General features: G+C 39.2%; 1 protein-coding gene across 3 annotated transcripts in view; it reads left to right on the top strand.

Moving 5' to 3' along the window:
- Positions 1–13230, top strand: part of SNX10 (sorting nexin 10) — a 39550-nt gene extending 26320 nt beyond the window's left edge. For 2 of the 3 annotated variants that reach the window (XM_075493031.1, XM_075493032.1), the window contains exons 3-7: positions 290–376; positions 2427–2527; positions 3103–3201; positions 11404–11619; positions 12068–13230. In XM_075493031.1, coding sequence (XP_075349146.1) covers positions 290–376; positions 2427–2527; positions 3103–3201; positions 11404–11619; positions 12068–12146 — 582 coding nt within the window. In that variant the 3' untranslated portion in view covers positions 12147–13230. Of the gene's footprint in view, positions 1–289; positions 377–2426; positions 2528–3102; positions 3202–11403; positions 11620–12067 lie in introns of those variants that run through there. The other variant, XM_075493033.1, reaches the window with a different exon arrangement.
- The last annotated feature ends 1522 nt before the right edge of the window (positions 13231–14752 follow it).

The raw sequence follows: 14752 nt of genomic DNA on the forward strand, positions 1-14752 counted from the left end.
CCAAATCTCCCATGCATGAAATATGTGTGACTTTTCACAGTATTACTTAATCTGAAATACTCCTTTTCAGCTAGCAATTTGGCAAGGAATTTCCCAGACATGTGGTGTAGCTCAGATGATTCATTGCTTTTTGCTTCTCCTTTTATAGGGTTGCAAAATTCAATAAAACAGCAGTTCAGCTTTTAATCTGAGCACAGTAGTTTGTGGAACAGCAGAGCAATCAAGAGAGTCTTTCAGGCTGCCTTTGTCTTCCGAAATTAATTGCTTGATTTTTATTATGCGCTTGCAGGAATTTGTAACTGTCTTGGTGCGAGACCCCAGGACACAGAAAGAAGACTCATGGCATTCTTACATAGACTATGAGATATTTATTCACGTAAGTATAAAAATATCAGCACAGATCCTTTGGTATCTTATTGCTGTTTCTGTCCCAGCCAGGGTTCTCTTTGGGGTATTAATGGAATTTGTTTACACCACTTCTGGGAGGCTGGAGGATATTATTCTCCTTTTAACGACTGAGATGCAGTGGAACAGGTAAGGTGGGTTGGCCAAAGGCCGTGTGGTAGGTCTGGCAGAGCTGGGAGTTGAACCTGGTATCGTGTTCATGTGCGCACTCCACAATGTCTTGCAACAGAGACTATTCTTAGCTTTACTTATCAGCTGGACGACTGTCAATGTCTTACCATTATAGAAGAATTTTGATGTTCAGGTATTCCTGGGAAAACAACTTTCTTTTCAAGTAATTATCTCGTTATTTGTACTTTAAATTCTCCTCAGTTCTTCTTTTTGCCAAGTTATGTGGTTGCTGCAATGTGTTTGTTTTCAGTGTACCTTGACATTCATATTATGCTAGTTTAGTGGTGCCTGGATATGTCAAGTAACTACATTTGGGTTTATGATTGTAGTCTACCATATGTTAATGGGAGTGCACTTAGAATTATGGTTCTTGTGTGTCTTAAATCTGTCTTATACATCACTTTGTTTTGTTGATTATTCTTCTTTGGTGGATGGCATATGGATGGAGTTATCCTAATTTCCCAAATCTAGATCCAGGGATTTTAATTGCAATGTAAAAAAAAAAAAATGTTGTGAAGTGTATCTGCTATCAGGTGAAGAATTTGAGAGCACTGAGTTACATGGTTAATGCTTGGCACAAGACCGAAAGCATTTCCTTCCTGCGTGGGAGAGTTAAGCATTCAGCGTAATGAGAGCAAGCAGTCAAATGATAGCTTATTAAACGTCCGTCGTGACAAGTACTTCTCTCCTGTGTGGCAATCGGAGCTGTGAAACTTTTACATTTTGCAATGTGGTTTAAGTACTGGTTCCAAAGCAATTATATTTTTGACTTCTGGTAAATAGAAATTCTGTAGATTTGGCAGGGCAGGTGCTGTATTACTATTTCACAGGCATCGGTGCTTCTGAATAGAAGTATATTACTGGCTTTCTCGGCGACTGCTAAGTTGGGGTGGTGTCATATAGACCCAGTGTTATATGATTCAGCACTGGGTATCTCTGAAGCTGATAAGCATCAGCTCAGCTTCCTACCAGCACAATGCCAGGGCTTTCAGAGACCATGTCTCTAGGTCAGTCCTACCATCCAGGCTTCTCAATGGATTCAAAATCTTGGGTCTGCCAGGCTCTTAGACCAGCTGGGTTCCCCTTCTGCCCAGGTCCTAGAGCATTTGGCTTCTTAAACTGTGAGGTATCCTGGATACTCATCTGTTCCAGAAAGCTAGCATCTTTGGGCCCTCACCAGTCTGCATCACATGGCTGTCTACGAGTTGTGGCTCCTAGCAGGCGACTGAGGGTGGGTTGAACTGCAGGCAGATAATGGGGTCCTGTCTGGTAGGTGGGGTTTCATCTAAATGTATGCTCCACAGGAAAATTTGGCAAAAGCATTTAACTTCTGTGAATTGTTTCTCTTTTGATGAATTGGTGTTTTTCTAGTGGACTAATAGTGTTCTGTGGGAAAATTTCCAAATGCTGCTACTTGCAGAGAGCAGTCACATTGGTTTCTTTGATTTGATTTAAATAGGATTGCACACTGGAAGAACTCTATGTAGCTGTTTGCAGGATTATAACTAGAATAGCTAAACATGATTTTTTTTTTCCCTGCAAAGATTGGCATTATCTGCTGAAACTTTTTTTATGGGATCTTTTTTCCTGTTACTGCAAGTTGTTGTACTGTAATCCAGATCTCTTGCTTTTAAAAAGAAAAAAAACGATGAAAAATATTTCCTGAGAAGCAGTACAAACTGTCACCAGTCCTGTCTGAGATAAAGCACAGTCCTTAACCTAAACTGAATTAAAGTCAAGTTTTCCATTGGTGTCTCAGGGATTAGCATCTCGGATATGTTTTTAATACCATGCCTGCACTTTAGCTTAAGCTGATTTACAAAGTAAAATGTTTTTTATTTTCCCAACAGACAAACAGTATGTGCTTTACAAGGAAAACATCCTGTGTTAGACGACGCTTTCGAGAATTTGTTTGGCTTCGGCAGAGGCTTCAGAGCAATGCAGTGCTTATGTGAGCAACTTTATATATGGCTATTTAATAATCTGTCAATCATAGAAGGGGAGGATTGTTTCACCTTAATTCTGAAAATTACAGAAATCAGAGCTGGAAAGTGTCCTGTATTTCTTACTAGCACAAGTTTATTCTGTACAAGGCATTTTCTCTGCTTTAAACCCAGAAGAATGTGGTTTGTACTGATAGCCTTTTTCAGTGAGCCCCCCTCTAATGTGTAACAGATTTGATCTGCATTTCCTTTTGCTATGCACAGGTAGCAGAAATAGCAATCTAGTGTAGGCGTAGGTGCTTTTAGGATGTGGTTAGGTTCTGCAAGGACCATAAGAGACCCAGCCAGACATGCATGCAGGCTTAACAACTGGACCAGATAAATCAGATTAATTTATTTTTCCCTTTGAGGTCTGTGAGAAGCCCTCCAGTTTCTCAACCTTGTGTTCCCAAATTCGATTTCATGAGCTTCTGGAACATGACCCATGATTTTTCACATGCTCAGGGTTGGCATTTGCTTATTGCATTTTTCTCCGCTGTTTCAGATTTGGTTTTAACTGTGTATTTGCTCCTTATTTATAAAGACAGCTACCTGAACTGCCATCTAAAACTCCCTTTTTCAATATGAACAACCCTCATCACGTGGACCATCGCCGGCAGGGTCTGCAAGAATTCCTGGAAAAGTAAGTACAGCCTATCCTAGAGATGTTGGCATTTTTATGAGGTCATCAGTTCTCTGGTTTAAAATAGCTCATCTCTGGTACTTGAGAGCCACCGTGTGGTCATCTCTACATGTTACACATTTGGTTTTATTTTTTATTTGCACAGTCATATTGCATACACATGACTTCAGCTCTATTGGTTATAAGGAAACTTCAGCTGAGGCTTTTCCACTCCGTTTCATTGCATTGGTTACAAATAACAGTTTTGGGTTTATGTCACTTTGCAGTTGTGTACTAAGGTTGGGAGATCTTTCACCATGATGTCCATTTCTAGCTTTCAAGAATGAGCTAGATATTCTCATACAAAGAAACAGACTTCTCTCCCTCTTTTGGTTCATAGAAAATCAGTATCTTTGTGGGCTAAGCCCCTGGGAGCCTGGGAAAATTCTGTAGCAAGATCTCCTAACACAGACACTTCCTATAATGCCAATTGCTTTGTTTACCAGTCCCAGTAACATAAACAAGCTCTAGCAGCTGTGACCATTTTCAGTACAGCTGCAATATGTATAAAATAATTCATCAGACTTAGCTAGAGTCTGACCTGTGTTACAAGGGAGTTCTGTACGAATTTCAGTACTGCATCCCTCAGTCCCGCTGCTATAACCACTGCACCTTCTGCAGTGGCAGAGACCCTGTTGGTGTAATTTTCTGCTGTAATTTTCTGAGAATTTCTGTAATTTTCTGAGAATGGTCTGCCATTCTCATAGTACCCTGGCACCGCCGGTGTGAGAGCAGGCTGCTCACAGCTGCTGGGGCAGGAATTGTGCATACATTTGCAGGCTCTCTTTAGCCACTGCTCAGGTAAGGGCATGGTAAAACACTGCGAGTAGACACTATTCATCTTCTTCCAGTATCAATGTTTCCATGAATCAGAACTGCATAAGGAAAGAAAAAAGTAAATCATTTAAGTAGGCTTTAAACCTTGTGGTCAATGGGTAGAGGAATATTGGACCCACTGTTTTTCCAGTCAGTGTATTATAATTATAGCCCTCCCTAACAGACAACAAATCATTGGTCCTGAGGTATATTTGTTAGGCTTAACAGCTGGGAGGAGGAAGGCAGGGAGAGCTAACTGCTGCAGGAATATATTCTGTATACAGTTATATAGGATCTGTGGCCAAAAGGGTAGCCAATAAATACTGGTTGAAGGCATGTGAGACAGGGAAGGGAAAGCAGAAAAGGTTCAGAGGTTTTTTTTCTGCACCTCGGGAAAGAAGAACAGTGAAAGAGAGTGACTGTGTTTCTAGAGGTGATAATATTAATGGTCATACAAAGGGTGTGGTAGTTCAGGTCCCTGGGTCTGAGCAGTTCTAGCTTAGCTGTGCTGCCCCTTGGAGTAGTGTGTTTCCAAAATCACTCTGATTTTAAAATGGCAGAGGCCAATCTGGTCACAAGGTACAGTATTTCAGCATGAAAAAAAATTTACAAGCACTGTCTGTGCTTCAGAAGGCAAAACAGAGAGGTAGATTCTCTTAAAACACATCCTCACTCTCCAATTTTGTGGATGTCTATGGCTTAAATGGGTACTGACAGCAGAAAATGGCAGCATGTGGAGCGTTTTACCTTGCCTCTGTTAGTCCAGGAGTGGGAAAAGAGGCATCTCTGTTGTAAGGTGATGATTTAAATGTTTGAACTTGGATGCTGTTTAGAAAGGTGTCAGCTTTCTCTCAGCCCTGGGGAACAGTTGGAAGGAATTTTCAGAGATAGAGTTGTGTTATGATGAATTGGCTTGGCACCTTACGTGCCGTACCATTGCCCTCTGCTGGCTGGCACCTCTGTGCTGCTGCTGCTGCTTACAGAGGGACCTTTTTACTGGCTCAGCTAGCCTGCCATGATGCTTCCCCCTCCACCCCCCTTTTTTTATGAGTCTGAACCAAAGGTTATGATTTATTTCTCTGAAATTGCATTTGTGGGCCTCATTGACATGTGTGTGTGTATATATATATATATATATATATATATATATATGCACATGCTTGACTTTACTAAAGCTCTAGGCCTGGATGCTGCATCTTCGGAGTGTGGCAATGCCAGGGGAAGCAGGACCTCCCTGGTATATTAGGAAGGGGGTGGGAAAGGAGCCAGAAAGTAGTTGCAAGGGGTGGTGTAACCCAGAACTGCAAAGCTGAGTGCTCTGTTCACCCCAGCAGTGATGTGACCCCACAAGCTCACAGCCCCGCCGGTGTTTCTTTGTGACAGTGGGAAGAAATGGGATTCGAGCCTATGTGGACCTGTCAAGGGAGAGGTTCATAGGTAACATTCAGATGCCCGCATGCGATGCAGGAACCCGAGCTTCTCTCTGCTCTCAGTGCCTTGTGAGGTTATCAGGATCTGAGCCATCCCTGAAATGGGGTTTAGATCTTTCACAGTCTCAGTTTGTGCCCTGTGCCTGTTGCTGTGTGAGCAGGTTGCTGCCACCTCTGCCCAGACAGGAGCCACGTGCCTGAGGAGTAAGGATTGAGCGGCTGTAGGCTCTCTGGTATTCAGCTCCTGGCCCTGGGAGCTCCTCCATATTGCCTATACGTGGACAGCTATGGAGTTCTCTTGTCCTCCTTCACACGTCGCTCCAGAACGAGTTAGCTTGGGGCAAGGTGCTCACTTAGAGCCTTTGTGAAGCCTCTCCGTGCTGAGCACAGTAGCATGAGAATTAGGCCAACGGCTGGAAACTACAGCAAAGCACTAGAGTTTGGTGAGATCTGGAAACGGGTCTCCCATTTTGATTTGGCTTTACTGCACAAATGCAGGCTAAGACCTGCTTGGCTTATAGATTATTATCTCTGAGTGATGAAGAGCTGTAAAGCTCACTTCTTGTCTGGGCATAATTTAATATTTCAAAAGGCCATTTGCATTAACGGAAGTCAGCTAGCCCCCTTTCAATTATGAATTACATCGTAAGAATAAGGAAAATGATGTGTTTTTCCTGGTAAGTATCCTCATGCCTTTGCAGATGTCTGTAAAATCACAGGAAAAGCTTATTCTTAAATTGGAGGTCAAAATTAAAACACCATCTTATAATACTACATTCTGTAAGATCCTCTTTGCTTTCATTCCTTTCTAGCTGCACAGGTTTAACTTCAGGATTTAGATTACCTTCACAGAAGATCATCCATGCTTGCTAATTAGAAAGCTAATTAACAAAACTGTTTTAAATGAAGTTGGGTTCCATCACCGACACTTTTTTATTGAATACAGTTGGATCCCCCCAAAATTACGTGGTTTAGGAAAAAGGATTAGTCTTCAATTAGTTTTCAAACGTGCAGTTTATGATGGGGTGGAAGACATACTGGGAGTTTTGAGAAATGCAGCGCTCGGATCCAGAGGAGACGAAGGGCATCCACAGTGTCGCTGCTCTGGGTGGCTGTGCGTTGGGCTCACCTGGTGCCAAACAAGCCACCCAAAACTTGGCTGCCTCAGGCAGAGCCGTTCTCTGGAGGTGGCTGGGGTTTTGCCCTCCTCCTCGCACCTCCTTACCTTCCCCACCGCAGTCCCACAAGCAGGAGCTGGTGCAGGGTCAGAGGGCTCTCTCCTGGAGGTGTCTCCCCTGGGTGCTCTCTCAGGGATGCGGAAGGCGGGAGCCTGGCTCCAAAGGGGACAGATGCCAGCTTGCCAGGGCTCGGGCAGGAGCATCGGCGGCCGTGGGGCAGGTGGGATCTCCTCGGGCGAGTGGTGGCTGCCTCTTTCCAATGGAGCCTTGCTAATATTTCCTATCTGGTGAGTGAATAATGCCTAGCAGGCGCACGTCACTTAATCCTTTCTTAAACGTATGCGTTATCAGATGCCCAACAGTTGCTTTGCAGTTGCTCGCCCTCAGTAACGTTTCCTCCCTTATAAAAAATGAAGGAGGAAACACAGTCGGCTTTTTTTAAGAGGAAACTGGGGCTTTGTTTGCTGTGGGCTGGGGCTGAGGGGCTGGATGCTCAACAGAGGGCACCACAGCACAGGCTGTCATCCCCCGCCTCGCAGCTCCTGGGTTTTTTTCTTCCCCTTGCTCTCATGATATGATGTAAATGGGCAGAGTAAATTTGTCGAAAACAAAATCGGAGTGTTAACCTTCCACACACATGCAAGTGTGCATCTGTCATTGTATTAGGTTACAGTAGATACAGGAAATCTTTAGTTAGGATTAAGTTGTACTGTTCAGCCATATGTTGTTCTCCTCCAGCAGAACAGTGTATAATATACCTAATAAAATCACATTGAAGAAAACCAGATTTTGGACCTTGTCCAAATAAGACAAAACACATGTTTTGTCTTTTGTAAATGCTCTTGCTGTAACACAGGGAAGGAGAAATACTCCTCGTATAGTATCCAGCATTTCTTCAAAAATGACATTTATTTCTTTTGGTTGTAAAGTCATGTTTTTCGGCCCTGCTTCTTTAAAGGTCTAGAGATCACGAGCATTTACTGAAAGCTTACAAACAAAGATTCACGTGACCACGCGTAAAAAATGATTTTATTATCTCTAATTCAAATGTAGAGCCTTATCCTGCAGCCCCCTTAATCACATAAGTAGTCATTATGCATGTGAGCAATCTGGCTGAGAGGAGTGAGATCTCTGACAAGTAATGACTACTGATGGGATCAAGACTTGCAGGATTTAGCCTTTCGTTCTTATTCCAGGCGTGCATAGAAGGTCTGTTGTCCTCTTAAATATGCTCGGTCCGTTTATAGGAATTATCACCATGAGCCATGACTCTTCCATTAGCGCGATGGCAGTGAGAGCTGATTTACATCGCTGTAGCCACAGCTTTGCACTGACGCTGGCTGTAATAGAACTGTTTGAGAAGCACTGGGAGGGCTACTGGTTGTGTTCAAACTGCGCACGCGTTCAGCCTCTGCTAAGACATCCGAGTATTAATATTATGACACTCCGCCTTTCCTCTTGCCTTTTTAATTTGTTAGGTTGCGTTTTGTAATTTTGATGGTTTTTTTTTTTTTTTAAAAGTCCTTGGAGCCAAATCTATTTTTTTAGATGTACAACCCTTCACACAGTGAGTCTCCAGGACAGCAAAAGCCCTGGAGAGCAACCGCTATGCCAGCACTTAATGCTACTAGTAACATCTGGTGACAAATGTATGGTTATTTCCTTGAAGAAGGAATATTTTGAACAAGAAAGCATAACGCTTACGGATAGCACAGAATTTCTTTTTCATTTTGATTGCTGGAAGGATACAATTAAAAAGCAATCTAACCTGTTGGTTCAGATGGCGGGGGGGAAAGCAGAAGTTATTTTTTAATTAAAAGAAAGAAGAAATGCTTCAAGGGTATGACTGGGTGAAAGGTGTTCATATATTTGCTTTCAGGATGGTTTTAAATGGTTTGCAAAATGCATTGAGTGTTTGGTCCCTTCCCCCCTTGTGAACGTGTGTGTGTGTATATATATACATATATATATATGTATATATATGTGATTAACTTTATGAACATCTTTCCATTTCTTCGCCTTGGTTTCTCTTCACTCCTTTCACCTCCAGATGGCACTATGAAGCAGAAAAGAAAATTACTGTGAAATAATGAGTCCAATGTAAAGTAAAATTGGAAATTGAATTATAGCTGCAGAAAAAGAACAGTAGCCTTGAGGTCCTGATCAGTCTGTACTCTTATCACTTTTGTTTGCTGTTCCATGTGTTAGGTTACTGCCGAGTTAATAACAGTGCTTTAGCAGTTCAAGGCTTAGCAGAATTGTACTGGACATGAAATAAAGCTAAAATGAATTTGTGTCCAATATCATTGACATTAGTGCTCATTACTTCTCTGGTGTAATGCCTCAAACCATCTAAAATCAATTTTAAAGATTACCCATTATTTTATAAAGAAAATAAAATACGTTTCAAACAGCAACAGAGCTGTAAGTGTAGTGTAATCTCATGAACAGTTAGTTACTTGTGTTTTCGCTGGTTGGCAGGAAACTTTTGAAGGTACGGCAAGAGGGAAATCTGTGAAACTAAATGCCATCCACAGAATTTAATGTCTTGGCTTTTTGCTGGGTTACTTGGTATTAGACACGCAAATGTTAGAATTGCAGAAATGTGCATCCCCTCATTGTGCTCGTAAGCCTGGGAAAACCAGTAACGCTAGTTACTCTACAGTAAACTCCAGCATGTTGGTTTTTTTGGTGTTTTGTTTTTTTTTTTTTTAAGAGGAAGAAAAGAGGAAGGAGAAGTATTTACTCCCCCAATTGCATAAACTATAAGCGTGGATTTATTGTGTGGAATGATACTTTTTCTTTTACTTTTTGTTGCAATGTTTGTCTTTGTTTGGAATGTATGTTTATCAAGAGTCAAGGCTGAAATCATCTTTTAGTGGCTGCTGAATGACGGCTTTTCAAACTGTATTCGTGAAGCTGTTGCTGTCAAGGTGTGTAGACCTGTAAATTCTGTGTTCTGAATCATTTTTACACAGCATTTGCTGGCTTCTTTTAGACTACGAAGAAGTTTTTCTGTATGTTAATACGCTGCGTGCATTCATTTTACAGCTATTTTCTATGTTTATTTTAAAGTGAAATTGTGAGAATTTAGATCGGATTAAAAAGGCTTTCTCTAGGTATGAAAGTGTGCTTATTTTGAGAACTTCAGCGAAATCTGGTCCTTCTGAGACTGAATTTCAAATGCACCTGGTAGATCATTAGGGTCATTGCAGACATTTCCTCGTTGGAAGGTGTCAAAGTTTGAGTTATTTGGTTGAGACTGTGTGCGTGTGTTTACCCAGGCAAATGAAATGTGCATGTACACACATATCCCGCACTTTCAGTTAGGTATCTCTTATTACTTATTTTGATTTGACAGATTTTTATAGGCTTAGATGAAGCCAGAAATCCTTTAGTGTATTTAGTAAATGTTATTGTAATGTCGGCCACTTCAGGGAACAGTTTTCAGAACGTATTTGTGTTTTAAAACATTACAGTGCAAACACAACATTAATCTTATTTGAGAGAAGGAACTAATCAGTTATACTTTTCATTTTAGTCAGAGTACCTATAGAATGCAATATTTCTTTCTGCTCTTACTAGTTCTTACATTAATTCATCTCTTGTTTCCTATTGCATAGCAATGACTTTTTTGGTAACGACTGTAACCTAAATGGGTAGAAATAGGTAAATATTGACTCTTAATAGTTTTGATTTGTTTAAAGATATTTTCATAATTTTCTGTGGAGCACTGTTTGGCGTGGTCATAGGCTCTGATGACTTTATTACATGAGTAAAATTACATGTACATATAAAAAAAAGAGTCTCTTGTTAATCACTGTAGGATTTGTGTATTCAAGAATTCCTCCTTTAGGAAATGTTGCAGCAAAGTTGCTTCCCTCCCCCTCCAAAATAGTGATGATGATCCTCAATTCTCAATCCTTGTAAAAGTATCTCTACAACTTTCTGTGTTACTGGAATGTATTGCATTTTGTTTACTCTCACTTGATGTAAGTAAATACTCTGTGCTAAATTTATTTGAAGACTTAATTTAAAATTAAGTCTTCAAATAAACCAAAATATAAACCAAAGATTAAAATGGACTTTTGAAAAGAATAGCTGGATTGAAATAGTATTTAAGATTCCCTGAAAACTGTTTGCAAGTAAATTTAAATCAGTGTTCAGTATTAGCAGTTTCATCCTAGCTTAAACGTACACATATTTGTAAAAGTGTAAATTATTTTGGCTAGTGTTGGCTCTGTTGTTTACAGGTATTTCAAAGTTCTGACACTGCGTGTGTATGAAGTCGTCTGTCTCTGTGCACACTTGTTTCCCCCACCAAAGAAATCGGTGACTTACAATTTTTAGAAAAGTTCAGCTATTTTAAAAAAAAAAAAGAGTTCTCAAATGGAGACTAAATTTTCGTAAGAGTATATGCCTCCAACTGCCTAAAAATCATTAATTGATCCATGTGGTAATAACAGATGGTTAAATGGAAGAAATGTCCTTGAAGTTATTCTAATAGCAGATGTGCCTAACTATTAGCTTCGTGTTTTTACTCACCTAAAATTCCAAATAATGTAATAAGAAAGTAACACACACCTAATCATTTTAGTATGTTCATTACCTTCTGTTACTGATTTAGGATTCATCTGAAAACTTAAAAGCAGGATATCATTTAGAATTTATTCTGGTAAAACACTTTAGAATATATGTTCATCTATATAAAAAACATTTGACTTTTTTTCTTTTTCCAGGATCCTGCAAGATGCATTATTGCTTTCAGACAGTAGGCTTCACCTCTTCTTACAGACTCAGCTAAGCCCCGAAGATATGGAGGCTTGTGTATCTGGACAGACCAAATACTCTGTTGCTGATGCGATTCATAAGTTTGCCTCTTTGAACAGACGTTTTCCTATAGAAGATGAAGAGAGAAAAAAAGGAAAAAATGATGCGGACTCTGATTCAGAGAGGTGATTTCTGCATTTCCTTACTTTCTGAGATTATATATACATACATACACACACGCATGCTTCACTTTTTTGTTGATGTAATACTAAGATAATGAAAAAATTAATTGACTGAGATTTTATTGAGCTGTGACAGCTCATCATAGAAGTCTTCACACACACCTCCACACTGAATTAATGAATGCAGTAGAAATTCAATTATCTGCATTCTGATTATGTGAATTTCATTTAGTCAGACTTGAATTATTCGCGTTTAAATTATCTTGCTAAAAAAATATCCAACTGCACTCCAAATGGCTAATTAAAAGTCCAAATTTCCTGTCTCTCTTTGTGACTGGAGATAATTAAAGTTCTCCTCTGTTACTCAGGCTTTGAGTGTGTTGTGAAAACCAATTTCCTCCTTTTTTTTTTTTTTTTTTTTTTCCCCCCCTCCCTCTCCCCTTTTCTGCAGTTCATCCTCCGGGCTCAGTCCTAGTGATGACAGCATTTCATGCGGATGTAAAGCAAGCCCGGCTTCTGAAGAATCATGAAAAATCATTCCTGTATTGCTATCTTAAGGACAGTACAAAGGAGTTTCTGTTTACTGGTTACGTGTACCACATAAACACGGCTGGCTGGTAACGCGTACCTAAAAGACGCGTTGTCAATACAACCATATGTCCTTACAAAATTTTCAAAACAGACCTTGATACTATTTCTTTGTTGATTTATTATGTATGTTGATTCAGGTCTACATGCTACCTATTACATTTAGGTTTTTGTGACTATTAAAATCTCAGTATTGGGTAAGTCATGCTCTGCTGACATACATGGCAGTTAAAATATTTCCCTTAGTGAGTGCATGTCTCGGGTCTGAAAAATAAAGATAACTTAATTCCTCAGATTAAAAGTTGGTATATCGTATCAAATATATTCAAAGCATCTTTTTGTAATTTGCATCAGAGAAGTTTCATCTTTAGAAGTCATTTGACATTGGTGATGAAATTACATACCCCACAAGGTATTCACTTTTTAAAGTAGCTCAGCAACATCAGCAAAACAACATTTGTACAAACTATATGCTGCTGACAATTTGAGATATAAATATATCTTCCTCTGGTCTTTCTGTAATGTTTATGGAAAGCTTGGTTTTATCATGCATAAGAACTGAAGGCCAAAATTCTTGAGCATGGTTGCTTAGAAGTTAGGAATATTAATAAAAATGACATCATTGCTAGGCTTGCTGGAGATTCTCAGTTCCCAGGGAATTACAGATACTCGTCCCCAGTGAAAATCCTGGATGAGGTCCATTGAAACCAATGGCTGAATTTTGCATTGACCTCGCTAGAGCCAGGATTTCATTTTCAGCATGTTTAACTTTAGGCACCTATATTTGAGGACGCTGGGAGAGATGTTTTAGTTTAGCAGCTGAAACAGAGAGTATCTCCGTCTCCAAGATGATGATAATCGCACAGCTATAACACGCTGTACGGACGTGGACCTCTCCACTCGTTGGGAGTAACAGGAGCTGCTGATTTCATTGTGGCTGTAGTTAACGCGTTGGAATATTGACTTTTTCACAAACAAAAGGCAGGCTTGAACACAACTTCGTAACCACCAACACTTACTTTGATTAAATGTCAGTTTTGTTCCTTATTTTTAACAGCAGCTGCGTAGTGTCTTGTCCCAGATTCTGTCAAAGGAGTATGTTTCACTGTGGTGTTGTATTTATATTTGACATTTAACTGCTATTAAAAAGAGCTAGGGGGTCTGATCACCCTAGCAAAGCTCCCATTAACTTCAGTGCTGTAGTTACCGACCTAGAAATGGATTTTTTTTTTTTAAGAGTTCTGTGGATACTTTCACAGAAGGAGCATTTTAAACCTGTGAATTATAGAAACAATAGATTATTAAATGGCCAGATAATAAAGGTTAGCATAGGCGTGTGGGGGCATGTTTTTTTAAAGCATCCAGCTGGGAATCTGTGTAATTTTAGAAACATGTTTTAATAGCCCGAGGATAACATCTCTTAGGTAACTACTTTAAGCCACTGTATTTTGTTGATGGTAGCACTTTTATAAGATAAATATCCGTGTTTCTTTTTGCTCGGTCTTACTGAATTGCACAAATGTATCTATTCACATTCCCAGCTTGTGTGTGAGTTAGCAGCAAAGCTATTTTAATGTAAAAGTGGTAACATTTAATTAAAGCAACAAGTTATCACTGAAAGTAGCTTAAAAAATAGCTGTTATTGCCAGACAGAGATGTTTGATTACTTGACTTTTTTTTTTTTTTGAGGTGGCACATTACAAGAAAAATTGTTTAGCAAATTTATTTAAAAGATGGGGAAAATATAAAAACAAAAGCTGGAATAATGTTTGAGAAAGATATTAATGTTTTTATTTAACACAATGTTAGGGTAGTAGGGTTTTTGTTTTGTTTTAAAAGATTGAGCTAAACTGTTGAAGCACTTTACAATTCTGGCCTACTAACACTCCCCCAATATCTGACTAACGTTACAGAAATACAAGGTTTGGAGAGCCTTTGTGACTATTTTTTAATTCTAGGAGCTTATCTGTATGCCAGTGAGTGTTTTCCAAATGAAGATGTTTCTGAAAGAAATATTTGTTTTCTAATACTACTATTGTTGTTGTTATTTTCTTCATCACCGTGTTCAAAAATTCCAAGACTACTATCACAGAAGTTTTTTCGCAGCTTTGACAGAAATTTGTTAAATATTTAATCTTTTGAATGTTGTATGTGTAGCTAGTATAACTGGAATTTTTTTTATTAAAGGGGAAGAAAAAGTATTCTATGCTCTAGTATGTCTTCTTTTTGTATCAACTGTGTGTAACTGCATACAAATGCTTTAAGACATTTTGTTTAATTTGGAACATTTGAATGTAACGTACAAATTTAAATGTAAAAAAAATTATTTTTAACGTCTTTTGTGACTTCAATGATTTGGTGATTTTTCAACACTATGTAATATATTTTGATTCAGTTGATCACTGGTATTTTGATTCTCATTTCTTAGTTTAAACAATGCTGATATTTCCTACTAGTTTTTAAACAGGCTAATATCTAGTTTATAATATCATCTAACTACTATTGCTAATTTATATCTAATTGCAATAATTCTGCACTCAAAAACTTC

The sequence above is a fragment of the Mycteria americana genome, chromosome 2 (assembly GCF_035582795.1).
Source record: "Mycteria americana isolate JAX WOST 10 ecotype Jacksonville Zoo and Gardens chromosome 2, USCA_MyAme_1.0, whole genome shotgun sequence".
NCBI lineage: Eukaryota > Metazoa > Chordata > Aves > Ciconiiformes > Ciconiidae > Mycteria > Mycteria americana.